Genomic DNA, 14,614 nt, shown 5'->3' with positions numbered 1-14,614 from the left:
AATTAACAAAAAAAAAAAAAACACACATGAATTGAGAAACCCCTCCTTTTAAAAATATGATCCAAGACTTATCATCATCATCATCATTTCAGCCATTATCCGTCCACTGCTGGACATAAGCTTCCCTTATAGATTGCCATAAAGAACGGTCCTGAGCCTAGAACATGTCTCCATGGATAACGGAGATCGCTACATGAACTGAAAAAATACACTGATCTGTAGGTATTAGGTTGTGTTCTACAGCTCAGAAGGCAGCAGTAGCGAAGACGGGAGTCCTTCACTACGAAATTGGATTCAGTCTGAAGAAACCTCTTTACCCCCCTTTTGAAGAACCCCATGCTGTAGTCTCTTGGGAAATCCTCGAAAGGGAGCTTATTCTATAACCTGAGATATATATATATATATATATATATATATATATATATATATATATATATATATATATATATATATATATATATATGTGTGTGTGTATATATATATATATATATTATATATATATATATATATAATATATATATATATTATATATATATAATATATATATATATATATATATATATATATATATATATATATATATATATATATATATATATATATATATATATATATATATATTCTCTTTTTTATCATGTATGTGTATCTATGTTTGTTATTATTTTCGTGCTAGTAATGCAAATAAATTCTATCTAAAGTTACGCCATTGAATGAAAATAAAACAAAATAATACAGTTTCACTCAATTTTATTGTTTATTAAATTCAATAGTAACTACATTTTTTTTGTACTAATATAAATAAATATAAAACTAATAAATACATAATCACGTAATACTTTCATGTGAACAATTTAGAATTTAATTTCCAAATTACGACTAGAAATACACCAACTTATTTTAAAAGAACGCGCTTAATTTCAACAGGAGAACTTTATAATTAGGGGTATTATATTTTTTTTAATGGGTGATAATGGAATGGTAACCTCGCCTACGCTAACAGTATGCGCTAGCGCGCCACCAGTGAGGGATGATAGGTGATGAAAAAAGCAAATTGCGGTCTTGGACTACTAGGATCACGAGAGTAATCATTCATTCTCATCTATCACCCTTCACTGGTGCTCCGCCAGCGTATCCCGTTAGCGCAGGCGGGGTTACCATTTCATTATCATCCAAAAAAAAAAAAAACTAAATATATAAGTACTTATTATGCTAATTTATCACAACTATTTGTCAATTACAAACACCAAATTAAAATGCTCACTTTTGGTCATAGACAATAACGAGAAAGAAGAAATAATACAAAAGAAGAGAAAAGAAGAGAAAGAAGAAATAATACAAAGAAGAAATAATACATCCGTACTATCGTCATGTCAGCCGTTAATGTCCACTGCTGAACATAAGCCATCCCCGTGGGGGGTTTTGTCAGTGGTTGCCACGCTTGGCAGGCGTGTTGGCAGCCACAATTAGTAATTATTATGATTCTACTGTTAAATAGAACTCTTAACCAGTCAAAAGTACTTTTGACTGAACAGGTTGGTCAAAAGTGGTTTTTACTGAAAATTATACTTTATTATGTTATTTTAAACAAAAGTAATATATATATATATATATATATATATATATATATATATATCCCAAAGAGGGTTGACGTCAGGCAGGCGGCCGGTCATAAAACTATAAGCTAAATCCTTTTGTAATATGGATAAAACCATATTACGCCGACCCCAAATAATAATTGGGATAAGGGTAGCAAGATGATAAGATATATATATATATATATATATATATATATATACATATATACATATATATTATAGGCGTTAATCAACTGCCGTTATGGTGAACATAATATTACACATTTCGCCGAGCAATTCGAGTCAAATAACAACAGGCGAGCCTACCGCCATCACTCGAATATGATTAATTATAATTAGACACTAGTCTTAACATCTTAACATTTAACTGTATTACACTAATACAGTTAAATGTTAACCATTGTTGGGAGACCTAATAAAAATAAATGCATTTATTCATTAAAAACTAAAACCTTCAAACCTATTTCAACTATTAGACTGTTTTGTTACTTTCTTTCAAGTTAGGAATTTAGTACACAAGAACGAGACAAAATAGTACAATAGCAAAATAGGTGTACAATAGAGTTAATATTATTGTTAGGAATGTTGCTTTGGGACCATTTGGAGAGGATGGATGAAAGAAGAATTACGAAAGAGATTTATCGAGCATAAATGAATGGAGATGTCGGTAGGGGCCGCCCTAGACGGACGTACGTCGACCAAATAGGCGACGTGCTGAAGAAGGGCCAAATTAAAAGTACCCGTAATCACCGAGCGTGTATGAAACGATTGATGAATGTGGAGGATGCGAAAGAGGTTTGTTTGAATCGAAGCATTTGGCGTTCCATTGTTTCTGCCTACCCCAATGGGAGACAGGCGTGACAGATATGTATGATTTTATGAATGAGACGGATAAATATCTTATTTTTAACAAAAGCATGACCACTAACCTCTGTGACATTGTCATATCTAGTCGTTAACAAATTAAATTAATTATTAAAGTCAAATTTAACAGAACTTAATTAAAATGTAAACAAACAAATAATTGAACCGACCACAAAACACTTAGCTGTTGTCAAAGAGTAGTACAAATGTTTTATATCCAAAATCACAGCATGTAAAATTATTATTATAATTATTAAATAAATAATCGATTGATCGATTGAATGTTTCGATTTGTTACTAACTTCATTTAGAGAGTGTTCCTGTTATAATTTCAACTTTGTTACCTTTTCATTAGGAGTGGATAATATATAGCAATATCTATTTATTGTGCAATATCTATATATATGTATGCTATAATACTGGTCCAATAACGAATATGTTAAAAGTGTTATCTAAAAAAATATTGGATAACAGACTTTTAACATATTCGAAAATAGATATCCGACCGATATGGGCGATATCGAAGTGGGTGATGACCTTTTTCCCGCCATCAATGTCCAGAAACCCAATATATAGATATCGGCCCGGTATCCATGTTACCCATGCCTACTTAACATGTAGTTCTAATGAGACACACTATAGAATTGTGAGATTCATTTTACATTGCACTTAGCCATTTTTCTCTGGTCACATCTATACTTTCGACGTTATTGCATCAATCCGGTACTATCCAACTGTCGTAAACGCCTTGCCAGTCGATGCTTTTGAAGTAGGGGTGCCGCTTTATCTCCTCTATCCCATCCCTCCCGGCGCCTAAGCGTTCTGACGGTTCGTATGTTAATAACTGAAAATAATAACATATTATTTGGATTTATTTGTTTTTTGATACTTTTTGTACCACATTTTATTAATCAATAAAATGTATATATATATATATATATATATATATATATATATATATATATATATATATATATATATATATATGCATCTACGTTTAAAAAGGAACTCTTTTCTTGAAGGTTATGATATCGTATCGGTATATACATATACATACATATAAACTGTCTTATCTATAATACGATTATAACTAAACTATATCTCTACATGGAATGGAATGTCTGTCTGTATGATTGTACCGGTATCACTTAAAAAGTACTGGACCAGATTAGATTAGACAGTTGTGTTCCTGAAGGTCTAATTTAAAATCTGGTACATATTTTCAATTGATACGCCATTAAAAAGTGGTTTATTACTGTTTTTTTCTACTGAAATCCATGCGAACGAAGTAGCAGGCTAAAATTAGTATTATACTTAGTAGTATTAATCCATACCTGTGTAAGCAGTGACTGCACTTCCAGTGACAATCCGTCCGGTAGCTGCAGGATGGTGTGACTTGAAAATACACTCCTATGGTAATAAGACAGCGGCTGGAAACAACAAATGAAGAATAATAGTACATTACTGCAGCGGTCAGCAACTGAGGCATTGATGGACGAACGTGCAAATGTGGGCCGAGACGTAGCCGAGGCACACATACGGGAGTCCATCAATTCCATACCATACCATTCCATTTTTACATATTATAAAAAAAGATGCCCTCTGGTGGCGATGGAACCCAATATAAAAATTTTAAAACTCACCATTCCGCACAATAACTCATACATAATAGCACCAAAGCTCCAAAAATCACATACTCTATCCAGGGATTCATCTTTCTCGTCGACAAATGTGTTTACATACAACTCCGGAGCTATATACATGTTCACGTTGTCCGTATTCGTCTGTAGTTTGGACAGAGTCATATCTAATCCGGGATAGCTAACGAAGTATGTTAAAATTATCTGGCCTCTGTCTCCTAATAGAATATTTGAAGGGTTTAGATCTCTGTGGACAAAGAAAATTATTATTAACTAAAGATACTTAGAATGGCAAACAAGCTGACGGCCCACCTGATGGAAAGTGGTAACCGTCGCCTATAGACATGAGCAGTACCATGGACATAACAGAGTATACTGTTTCGCCCATGATACCCCCCATGCGTTGCCATTTCTGAGGACTCAGGTGTTATTCCTCTGTACCCTGTAAATTCACGACATATCCCACCCTTCGAAACGAAACACAGCCATGCAAACACGACTGCTTCACGGTTGAAACACGAATGGGACAGAGGTACCCAAGCAATTATTTATTGTTTCTTCTTTAAGTTTACGATAATAAATTAATGTAAACAGTTATTTATATTCACCTGCATACGACGCCGCTATTGTGTAGACTTTCAAGAGCTGTCAGTATCTCCGCCGCCCATTTGCAGACCGCCGACGGTGGCAACACATCGCGAGGACGTGGCGACACCTGTAAAACAACAAAATAAAAAAAAAAAGTACTAGTTCTACCACCACGGCCAAGGACTTTGTCCGCTTGTATTTAGAATTTTAAAGGGAGACTTTGTACAAAAGTTGTTTGCTTGGGTACCTCTGTCCCATTCGTGTTTCAACCGTGAAGCAGTTGTGTTTGCACGGCTGTGTTTCGGTTTGAAGGGTGGGATATGTCGTGAATTTACAGGGTACAGAGGAATAACACCTGAGTCCTCAGGAATGGCAACGCACGGGGGGTATCATGGGAGAAACAGTATACTCTGTTATGTCCATGGTACTGCTCATGTCTATAGGCGACGGTTACTTCTTTCCATCAGGTGGGCCGTCAGCTTGTTTGCCATTTTAAGTTGTGTAAAAAAAAGACTCCACATACACATACATACTAATTTGACAGTTGCAATATTAGTATGGAGGTAGAAAAAAATTGTCATTTTTAAAAAATATTTTTTTTAGAATTGTGTAAATTAAGATTTTGAGTTTTTTTTTTTTTTTTTTTTTTTAATGATGCTAATGATCCCAATTTTAAACAAAAATTAACACAACGGGAAAAAAGGTGTGACCCATTCCATGGTAGGACGTGTGGACGAATGCCCCTATATATAAATATATGTCCCTAATCTGTCCAGGCTTTAAAACCTGCTGATGGACATTGGTCTACTCTTGTCAATTCTAAAACTCTAGTATCTTTTATTCATTTAATAACATGTATTAATTTAATTCCATTTTAATGTTTCTCAAACACAAAGCATACTGTGGTTGCTTTTTTTTTTTTAAAAAGAAATTAAATTAATTTATTTTGCTAGAATGTAGGTAGTTTTCGATGAAAGAGGTTTACATTTCCCATATACATTCTGCCTCGTATGTCGGCGTGCAAATTATTAACAATATGAAAAATTTACATAATTCTACATTATATTTCCCCTTATTAGGCATACTGTTTAACACACACATAATTTATTGCAGTAAATAGAAAAGAAAACAAGAGCCAAAGTGTCAATCACAACTCCAGTATAGACTGTCAAGTGCATTTGTTTTTTTTTTCAGTAAAATATTCACTGATGGTATAAAAATTATTACATAACAGCCAATTTCTAAGTTTATGCTTGTAAATGTAAGAACAGTTAGATCTAATCCACTAGTGTATTGTATTGAAATGCTTAGCTGTAAATTAAGTTGGTGATTCTATAAATAAATAAATCTCTATTTCAGAAATAAAATTTCAATTTGATATTACACTGAAACTATTGTTTTAAGGACCAGTATGTACTGTTAAAAATAAACTCACCCGATCGAAACACGGACTATCCACTTTTCGTCTCTCAACGTTATCCACTTTATCCTCAGTAGCGACGTCGCTTACATTTAACTTACAATCACTCAACACCTTATCAACATTCGACAGTAACTTCTGTGAATTCACCACAAGCTCTTTCACCGATATCTCAACATTGTCCAAACTATCAGTCTTCGTGCTCTGGTTATTGTTAACATTCACCGCACTTGGTATTTCTAATGTTTTAACATCAACATTAATATTGTCATTCTCTATATCAACCGTTAAGTTTTTAACGGTTCAGAGAATACATTTTCTAAATTCAACCCTCTTGCTGGTGTATTAGGGATGGATTTCGCATAGTTTTTTATGTAGTCGAACAATTTCTCGCCCGGCGCGTACGCCAGTATGAGAAATATCAAATTGTTCGTTTCTATATAAGCTTGTAGTGGTACCATGTAAGGGATGACAGTGGGTAGAATGGGCTGGCGAGTTTCATTCGTTCGCTGCAGGAAGTACTCGTCGAATTCTGTTAGGTTGTTTGGTATTTTTTGTATCACCTGAAATAATTATCATTATATATATATAAAAAAAAAAAAACGGAATTTCGTATTCACAAATGTTGATCCACTCTAACCTCCGAAACGGATTAACCGATTTTAATGAAATTTTGTAAATGTGTATTGTTTGCACCAAATTAAGAGCTACCCGCTTTTATCCAGATAAATATCTGAACAAAATAGATACACCAGGAGGCAGTAAGGGCAAAATAAAAACAATATTTTTGTTTACAATTCAACAATTTCTGCTAAAGAATTAGTTAATATTACAAATTCATAATCAACTACAACCCTTGATTAATTAAAAAAAAAAAAAAACATCCAGAGAAAAAAAGAGCACGTGCATAGAGACTAACGGTGGGTAATATATAGCAATATATATATATTGTAGTTACAATATCTATACATATATTGGCCCAATAACAGGTTATCCAATATATATTGCAAAGAAGAATCCACTTATTATGAACATAGATATCCCACTGGCATGGGCGATATCGCAATAGGTTATCAAGAAGGTGGCCTCCAGAAGAACTCAAATATATAGATATTGGATATTACCCATCTCTTATCGAGACCATTTTACCAAATTTTGTGTTCATTTCTTTACATGAGTGATATTTGTGACCACAAATATCTCTGTAAAATACTAGACCTGACGTGGTGGATATTCCTTTTTTCATAATACTTAAAGTGGCAAACAAGGTGATGGCCCACCTGTTCACCATCATCATCATATCAGTTGTTATTTGTCCACTGCTGGACATAGACCTCCCGCATAGATTATTATAAAAAACGGGGCCATTCCTAATGGTTTACTATTGGCAGGATTTTTCAGTACCTGCCAGACTTGGCAGGCTGGTTGGTGAACGCAGTTTGGTTTTTTGTGATGTTTAAAGAGGGATGTTGCTGTCCACACCTCGACCATTTGAATACACCATGCACCCTCTGCTATAGACATTCCGTCACCCGTATCCAATAGCGACGACGGAATGCCTTAAATACTGTACCGCAAACTACCTCAATCATTAAGCTTCCTTGGTCGCTTCTTACGACACCCATGGGAAAGGAAGGGATGGCCCATTCTATGCCGGGATCACACGACCAACCTAATGGAAAGTGATTTTCATCACCTATAAACACGAACAGCATCATGGAGATATCAAAATACATACACTACGGCAAAAGAATGGAAACACTTATTTTTTTTTGCTAGACCAATTTGAAGCGTCCAATTCCATATAACGTAAATCAATGGGGGGAAAGGGATTGTTAGTAATGGAGACTGAGAATCCTATTGCTAGCAATATACCCAACCAGGTCGATCTCCTCTCGGCTCCCCCTGGAAACTATCATGGTTAATTCCAGATGAATTCATCATGATGGGCTAACTGGCCTGTTTTCATTCTCATCTATCACCCTTCACTGGTGCTCCGCCAGCGTATCCCGTTAGCGCAGGCGGGGTTACCAAACCATTTTCGCACATCAAAAAAAACGTAAATCAATACCACAATACAAGCAAATTTGTACCTTCATAGCATAGCACGATTGTTCAGTCTTGTGTAACACCAGCATTATACTGGAGCCCAATATGGCGAGCACTCTGTACAGCGCTAGATCTTCGTACGGCCGCTTCAACATCGATATCGGTATGGGACAGTGTAGCGGTCTCACATTATCGTCCCGCTCTGGCAGCAACTGTTGAAAAGAGAGGTCAAATATCAACAGATTAATTTATTAATAAGTCGATTGCTTGGGTACCTCTGCCCCATTCGTGTTTCAACCGTGAAGTAGTTGTGTTTGCATGGCTGTGTTTCGGTTTGAAGGGTGGGATATGACGCGAATTTACAGGGTACAGAGGAATAACACCTGAGTCCTCAGTTTTTACCTTCTTCAGGAATATCAGCCCTAAAGCAGCCTGAACTAATGATGATGATGATGACGATAATATACTTACACTCTGTTCTGCATTGGAGAGGTGATTTTTATAAATCGCCTCAGCATACGACAAATACTTGTTGGTTTTCTCTTTAATTAACGCCCTCCTTTGGGCATCGGTATCGGCTGTGAAAGAAAAAAATAAAAAAGTTAACCGACTGTGAATAAAGGGGTGTGATGTTTTTCGATATATGTATATAATCACATTTAACGCAATATTTAATCTAAAAGCTTTGATTAATTTATTACATAAGGCTAAATAATAAAACAATCGGTTGAAATAATTCACTTGTACATATTTATAAATTTTATTTATTTATTTATTCATTAGTACATATATGTATACACGGCGGACTTAATGCTAAAAGCATTCTCTCCCAGTCAACCATAGGCAAGTGTCAGAATACACGAATGCGGTACTAGTAATTATTGATATACATACATACTAAAATTACATATATAAACGAATAAATATATATGAATAACAAATATACTTACACATATATGATACATACTATATTATACACGAAATTGAGAATAATATAAAGCACTTATTGCTCGGATAAAGTAAAAAAGTGAGCGTGAACGTTTTTTTTTTGAAAGACGGTTTAGTCGGTAGTCTCTTAATGGCATCAGGAAGCGCGTTCCAGAGTCGTGAAGAATGTAGGAGAAAAGAGTTATACATAATAGTTAATTCTGTAGTGAACTTTTTTTAATGGATGATAATGGAATATTATTAGCTATTTTCTTTTTCAATACAAATACGAAGTTTGTGATAGTCATTTTATTCATTCATAATTCTTTTATTGTAAATTTACCTTTTTTTTTAAAAAAAAAAAAACATCAGTTGTATTTCTTGCCCGTTCTTCTCGGCTGAAATTGCATTCCGAACTGGGTGGTAGTTTATAAAAAAAAAAGACTATAAAAATACTTACTATTAATTTTACTTGAATAAAAATTATTTATAATTATTAAAAATAAATAGTAACCCCGCCTGCGCTAACGGTATACGCTGGCAAGGCACCAGTGAGGGATGATAGGTGAGGATGAAGCAGGTCAGTTGGCCCATTGTGATGAATTCTTCAAAAATTTACCGCGATGGTTTCCAGACGGAACCGCGTGGAGGTTGACCTGTTAGGGTATATTGCTAATTGCTAGCAATGGGTCTTTTGGATCTAACTACTAACAATCCCTGATTTCAACAAATTTACACGAAACAATATTAAACTATAGGAAATAAACCTCCTTGAATCACTCTATCTATTGACGAAAATCGTATTCAAGATTTAAAAAAAAAAATTACATACAGAAGGTATAGACGGCGGGATGAGATTTTTTTTATACTATGTACAGAAGTGAGGATAGAACCACATATTTTCAGCAGATGTATAAAATCTAAAATTGTCTAAATTATAATATCCTTACACTCAACAATATTTGCAGGTCTGTCTACCCCAAATAAATAATGGTGTAAATATAAAAAGTCCATTGTACACGTGTACCGCACGCTAGATCGTTACACAAACTGCCGCTGATATGTTATCGATACTATGACGAGCATTATCGACACAGATTGTACATGAAAAAGGAAACTACGTAACTAGTACATTTAAAAAAAAAACTATATATTTCGTAGATGCATTACATTGTAAATATTCAAATTTAGAACGCGAAACGCGATTTCACGTTCTAAATTTGAATCTTTGAAAGTCTATGAGAATTTTAGAGCGCAAAGAAAGGCACAGCACCAGCAGCGTTAAAATTTACAGATATCCAAATATATCCGTAAGATTTAAAAGTTAACAAATATATGTTTAGAATTGGTGACGTAATTACAACATAGACACAAAAAATACAGACATTATCCATGAACTTCCCGTTTTGAAAGACGCTACTTTTTTTTATTTCAAAAATATATTTTCTGTTTGGAATATTTATTAATTCCGCATTACTGTCCATGTTTGACAACATTGTTTGAATACACTAAAGCACTGACATCCAAATAATATTGAAAAGACGAAGTGGAAATAAATACTTTTAAATATTTACTTTTTATTGCAATAATTAACGAAATGTTGCAATAGCAAAAAAACTAACAAACAAAAAAAAAACGATTTAAATACACATGAATAATTACTTAAATAAATAATAAGTAAATCTAAATAACAAAATATTTACTCACATTGTACTCCAATAAGCATTTTTTCGATCCCAGACTTATAACACTCAAAAGCCCTTTGATAATCGCCCATATCTTCGCATCTCGCCGCTAAATTCAACATGTATCCGGCCTCAAACACATAACTGTCTTCCGTCTTCGTCTTACTTTCAACGTTAGAAAGAGATAACACACTCCTCTTACTATACAGTGACATTCTAGAACTACTCCTTTTAGAATCCGTTTCATTTGAATTTAAAGACAACGTATCAGAGTCTGGATTGCTCGTTTTCGGCATCGTGTGGTAATCTTCAAATTTAGAAGTCGACGGTGCGTCAAAATTTATTAAATCTGGCAACACAGATTTGTCCTTGATACACGGCTTCGATTTCTCTATGGTCACTTTGCTCAGTTCATCATAGAGACTGTTTATGCTGTCCAAAGAGTTTATAGATTCGAAGCTATCAGCGGTTGATAATTTTTGGCTAGTTTTAGGCGATTCCCGTATTTCCACGTCAGCTGCTTCGTATATGGGGATTTGTGATATAAAGTCGACTTCATCCGAGTCTATGGTTTGGTTCCCTTCAGCGCATGTTTGCTGTGCTCTTGCTAAAAAAGAATATAACATTTTTAAATTTAATTTTTATTAGAATGCATTTACCTAAAAGATACCTCACAGCGGAATTCTAAGCATAGATTTTGTTATGATGATGAAGGTGATGATTCTGATGATAAAGTGAAATATCCGGTGATAAAATTCAGTATTATAATCTATAAAACACTGAACTTGATGAGATTGAAATTTCTTCACTTTTTTTATTTTGTAAAGATTTCGGGCTTATAGATCTTACCAGAATGAGATGGACTCCTGGAGTCTTCGTCATCAGTCTGATACTCCAATGGAGTTGTCTCCTCAATGGGCAAGTGTAAAGATGACCTGATAGTGTTTATGACTCCGTCAGACTTAGATTCTGGTTCGGGGTATCCAGTCTGGAATTGATAAACTATAATCAATTCCTTATGTCTATGTATATAAGGTTGTTTATGGATATTAATGGAATGGTAATCCCGCCTGCGTTATATATTGGCGCGACACATGTGAGAAATGATTAAGTAAGGATGAAGTCATGTCATGGAGGTCAACTCGAAAGAGTTTTGAACTTTTAATTCAATTCAATATTTTTTTACATTTTCATATTGTAACAATATAGATGTTAAGCATTAGAGATATCAATTGTACATAAACCCTTTCAAGTTGCAAAAGTTCGTAGTTAACGAATAATTTAATTGTTGAGAGGGTAGAAGAAACAATTTCTGCCTCAGGAGTAGAGGCATGAGTGTTACATCAGTTTACACATGACCATGACAGGTGTAACTTGGCCAAAACATACAGATAACCTAAATGCAGGTGTAAATCATTGATGCCCCCCACCAGCGTATACCGTTAGCACAAGCGGAATTACCATTTCATTACCATCCATTAAAAAAATAAAGGAAGGAATTTATGATATACTTGTACCTGAAGGAAATCAACAAAATCCATACTGGTGAACAGCAGCCGATGCTCAGCTATGAACTCTAGCAAGGTTTTGATTGTTCTGGCCCTCTCTTCTATTACCTGAAAGGTAAAAAAAAATTATATAGATCATCATCATTGTATCAGTCATTAACTATCAACTGCTAATCATGGGTCTTCCCCATAAGGATATAAATATACTATAATAATGTAATAATATTTATGAATAAAAAAAAAATAAAGCTTTATGACATACTAAAAATTAGGAAAAAAAAATACATTGTATTATATTAGAGGTAACTATATATATATATTTTTATACTACTTAGAATCGCAAACAAGCTGACGGCCCATCTGATTGAAAGTGGTAACCGTCGCCTATAGACATGAGCAGTACCATGGACATAACAGAGTATAGTGTTTTGCCCATGATACCCCTCATGCGTTGCCATTCCTGAGGACTCTGTACCCTGTAAATTCATGCCATATCCCACCCTTCAAACCGAAACACAGTCATGCAAACACTTATTAACTTTTAAACTGTTTATTAACCTAATTTCTTTTTGTACCAGCTTTTCCAACTTCTGTCCATGAGACGTATTAACATAAATTTCTGTATACTACCATAATGTAGTGAAAGATAATTTTATTGATTGATAAATGATTTAGCAGAAATATAATTTAGATATATGTATATCTCTAGACTGTTTATAAATACAAAAGTTTTAAAGCCAACTTAGGTTACTTTTATTTTTGCTAAGTTTTTTCAAGCAATTTATAGAAGGGAACAGTACAGAGTATTGAAAATTATGAAAACATTTTATACACTCACTTCTGTCTGAAACCGTTTAAAGTAACTGAACCTCGGAAGAATAGGGAAAGTCCCCCGCAAGTGTAGACCAGCATGCAGCAATTTCATGTTCTTGTGAAGTTGCTGAACATCACTGTATCGCTTCCATACCGATACTACAGTGACTGCCTCTGGCGATTCAATGGGAACAGCTAAAACAAATTAATTCTGTTATTAACATGCATGAAGAGTAGAGATTGTTAGTAATGGGAACCAATGAGACCATGGACATTCCTTGCAGTCCCTCTAGAAACCACCATGACTGTCATATCAGCCTTTAACTGTTCACTGCTGAACAGCAGTTAACAACCTACCTGCCAAGCATGGCAACTACTGGCAAAACTACCCTTATGGGGAAGTCTTATGTGCAGCAATGGACAGTTAAGGGCTGGAATGATAATTATTATTAAATAAACAAAATAATTAAAACCCAATAGTAATAATATTTAGTAATAGACTAAAGATTTAGAAATAATAAAATTTTCATCCTGTCTCCCATCAAACTGTTTATAATTACTCCTCTCCATCCAAAGGTTGCCTGGAAGAGATCGCTTTTAGCGATAAGGTCGCCAAATGTTTTCTCATTGTGATTATTTCTTGTAATTTTTTATATTTATAATAAGTTTATTATTGTAATCTTTTGGAGGAAACACAACATAAAGAGTATCTATCTTTTTTTTTTAATACAACTTAGAATGGCAAACAAGCTGATGGTCCACCTGATGGAAAGTGGTAACCGTCGCCTATAAACATGAGCAATACCATGAACATAATAGAGTATACCGTTTCGTCCATGATACTCCCCATGCATTGCCATTCCTGAGGACTCAGGTCTTATTACTCTGTACCCTGTAAATTCACGCCATATCCCACCCTTCAAACCGAAATACAGCCATGCAAACATAACTGCTTCACTATCTATTTATCTATCTAAAGAAATCACAATTTCACATTTGTGGTAAACTTGCTTATCAGTATATTAAAATGTAGGTATTACACCACAGTTAAGACATAAATATGAAATTGATAAAATATGATTCAGTAATGTGAGTCATAAAGCAGGAAAAGTAAACAATATTCTTTTGAAAAATTAAGTCTGCATAAACAGAATGTAGGCATGAAGCAAATTATGAAAGGCTGCAAGGAAATATATTGTTTCGTACTTCTATACCCATGGTACCCATGAATACATTGAAATAAATTCTGCAGCACTATTTCCCTAAACTTATCTCTTAAACTATTATTATAATTTCACTAAATTTCATGAAGTTACTATTTCATGGACCATAATAAACTAAAATTTTGACTTTATTAGAAAATTATTTCATATTGGTAATCCCCATTGCACAAAGATCCCCATTATTGTTAACAATTAAATCAAATTAAAACATGAAATTAGTAAAAAAATTATGCCCTATTAGGACATCATTGACAGTTTGCTTCCATACACTGTAACTTTATTGTCATATTTTAATGTTCAAA

At 34.0% G+C, this 14,614-nt stretch overlaps 1 protein-coding gene across 1 annotated transcript; it reads right to left on the bottom strand.

The window, feature by feature from the left end:
* Positions 1 to 730: 730 nt before the first annotated feature.
* LOC113509226 (ribosomal protein S6 kinase-like 1) lies at positions 731 to 13,282 on the bottom strand. The gene is given in 12 exon segments (XM_052902066.1): positions 731 to 3,303; positions 3,794 to 3,889; positions 4,103 to 4,346; positions 4,708 to 4,814; positions 6,123 to 6,404; positions 6,407 to 6,670; positions 8,201 to 8,368; positions 8,628 to 8,734; positions 10,791 to 11,375; positions 11,618 to 11,756; positions 12,286 to 12,384; positions 13,115 to 13,282. Coding segments are annotated over 12 exon segments (2,307 nt in total). The 5' UTR covers positions 13,202 to 13,282; the 3' UTR covers positions 731 to 3,174.
* Positions 13,283 to 14,614: the final 1,332 nt, after the last annotated feature.

Source organism: Galleria mellonella, unplaced genomic scaffold (genome assembly GCF_026898425.1).
Source record: "Galleria mellonella isolate WM207_F2 unplaced genomic scaffold, CSIRO_AGI_GalMel_v1 utg87, whole genome shotgun sequence".
Taxonomy (NCBI): Eukaryota; Metazoa; Arthropoda; class Insecta; order Lepidoptera; family Pyralidae; genus Galleria; species Galleria mellonella.
Note: the sequence above shows the minus strand (reverse complement) of the source record. Positions and strands in the feature narration are given on the sequence as shown.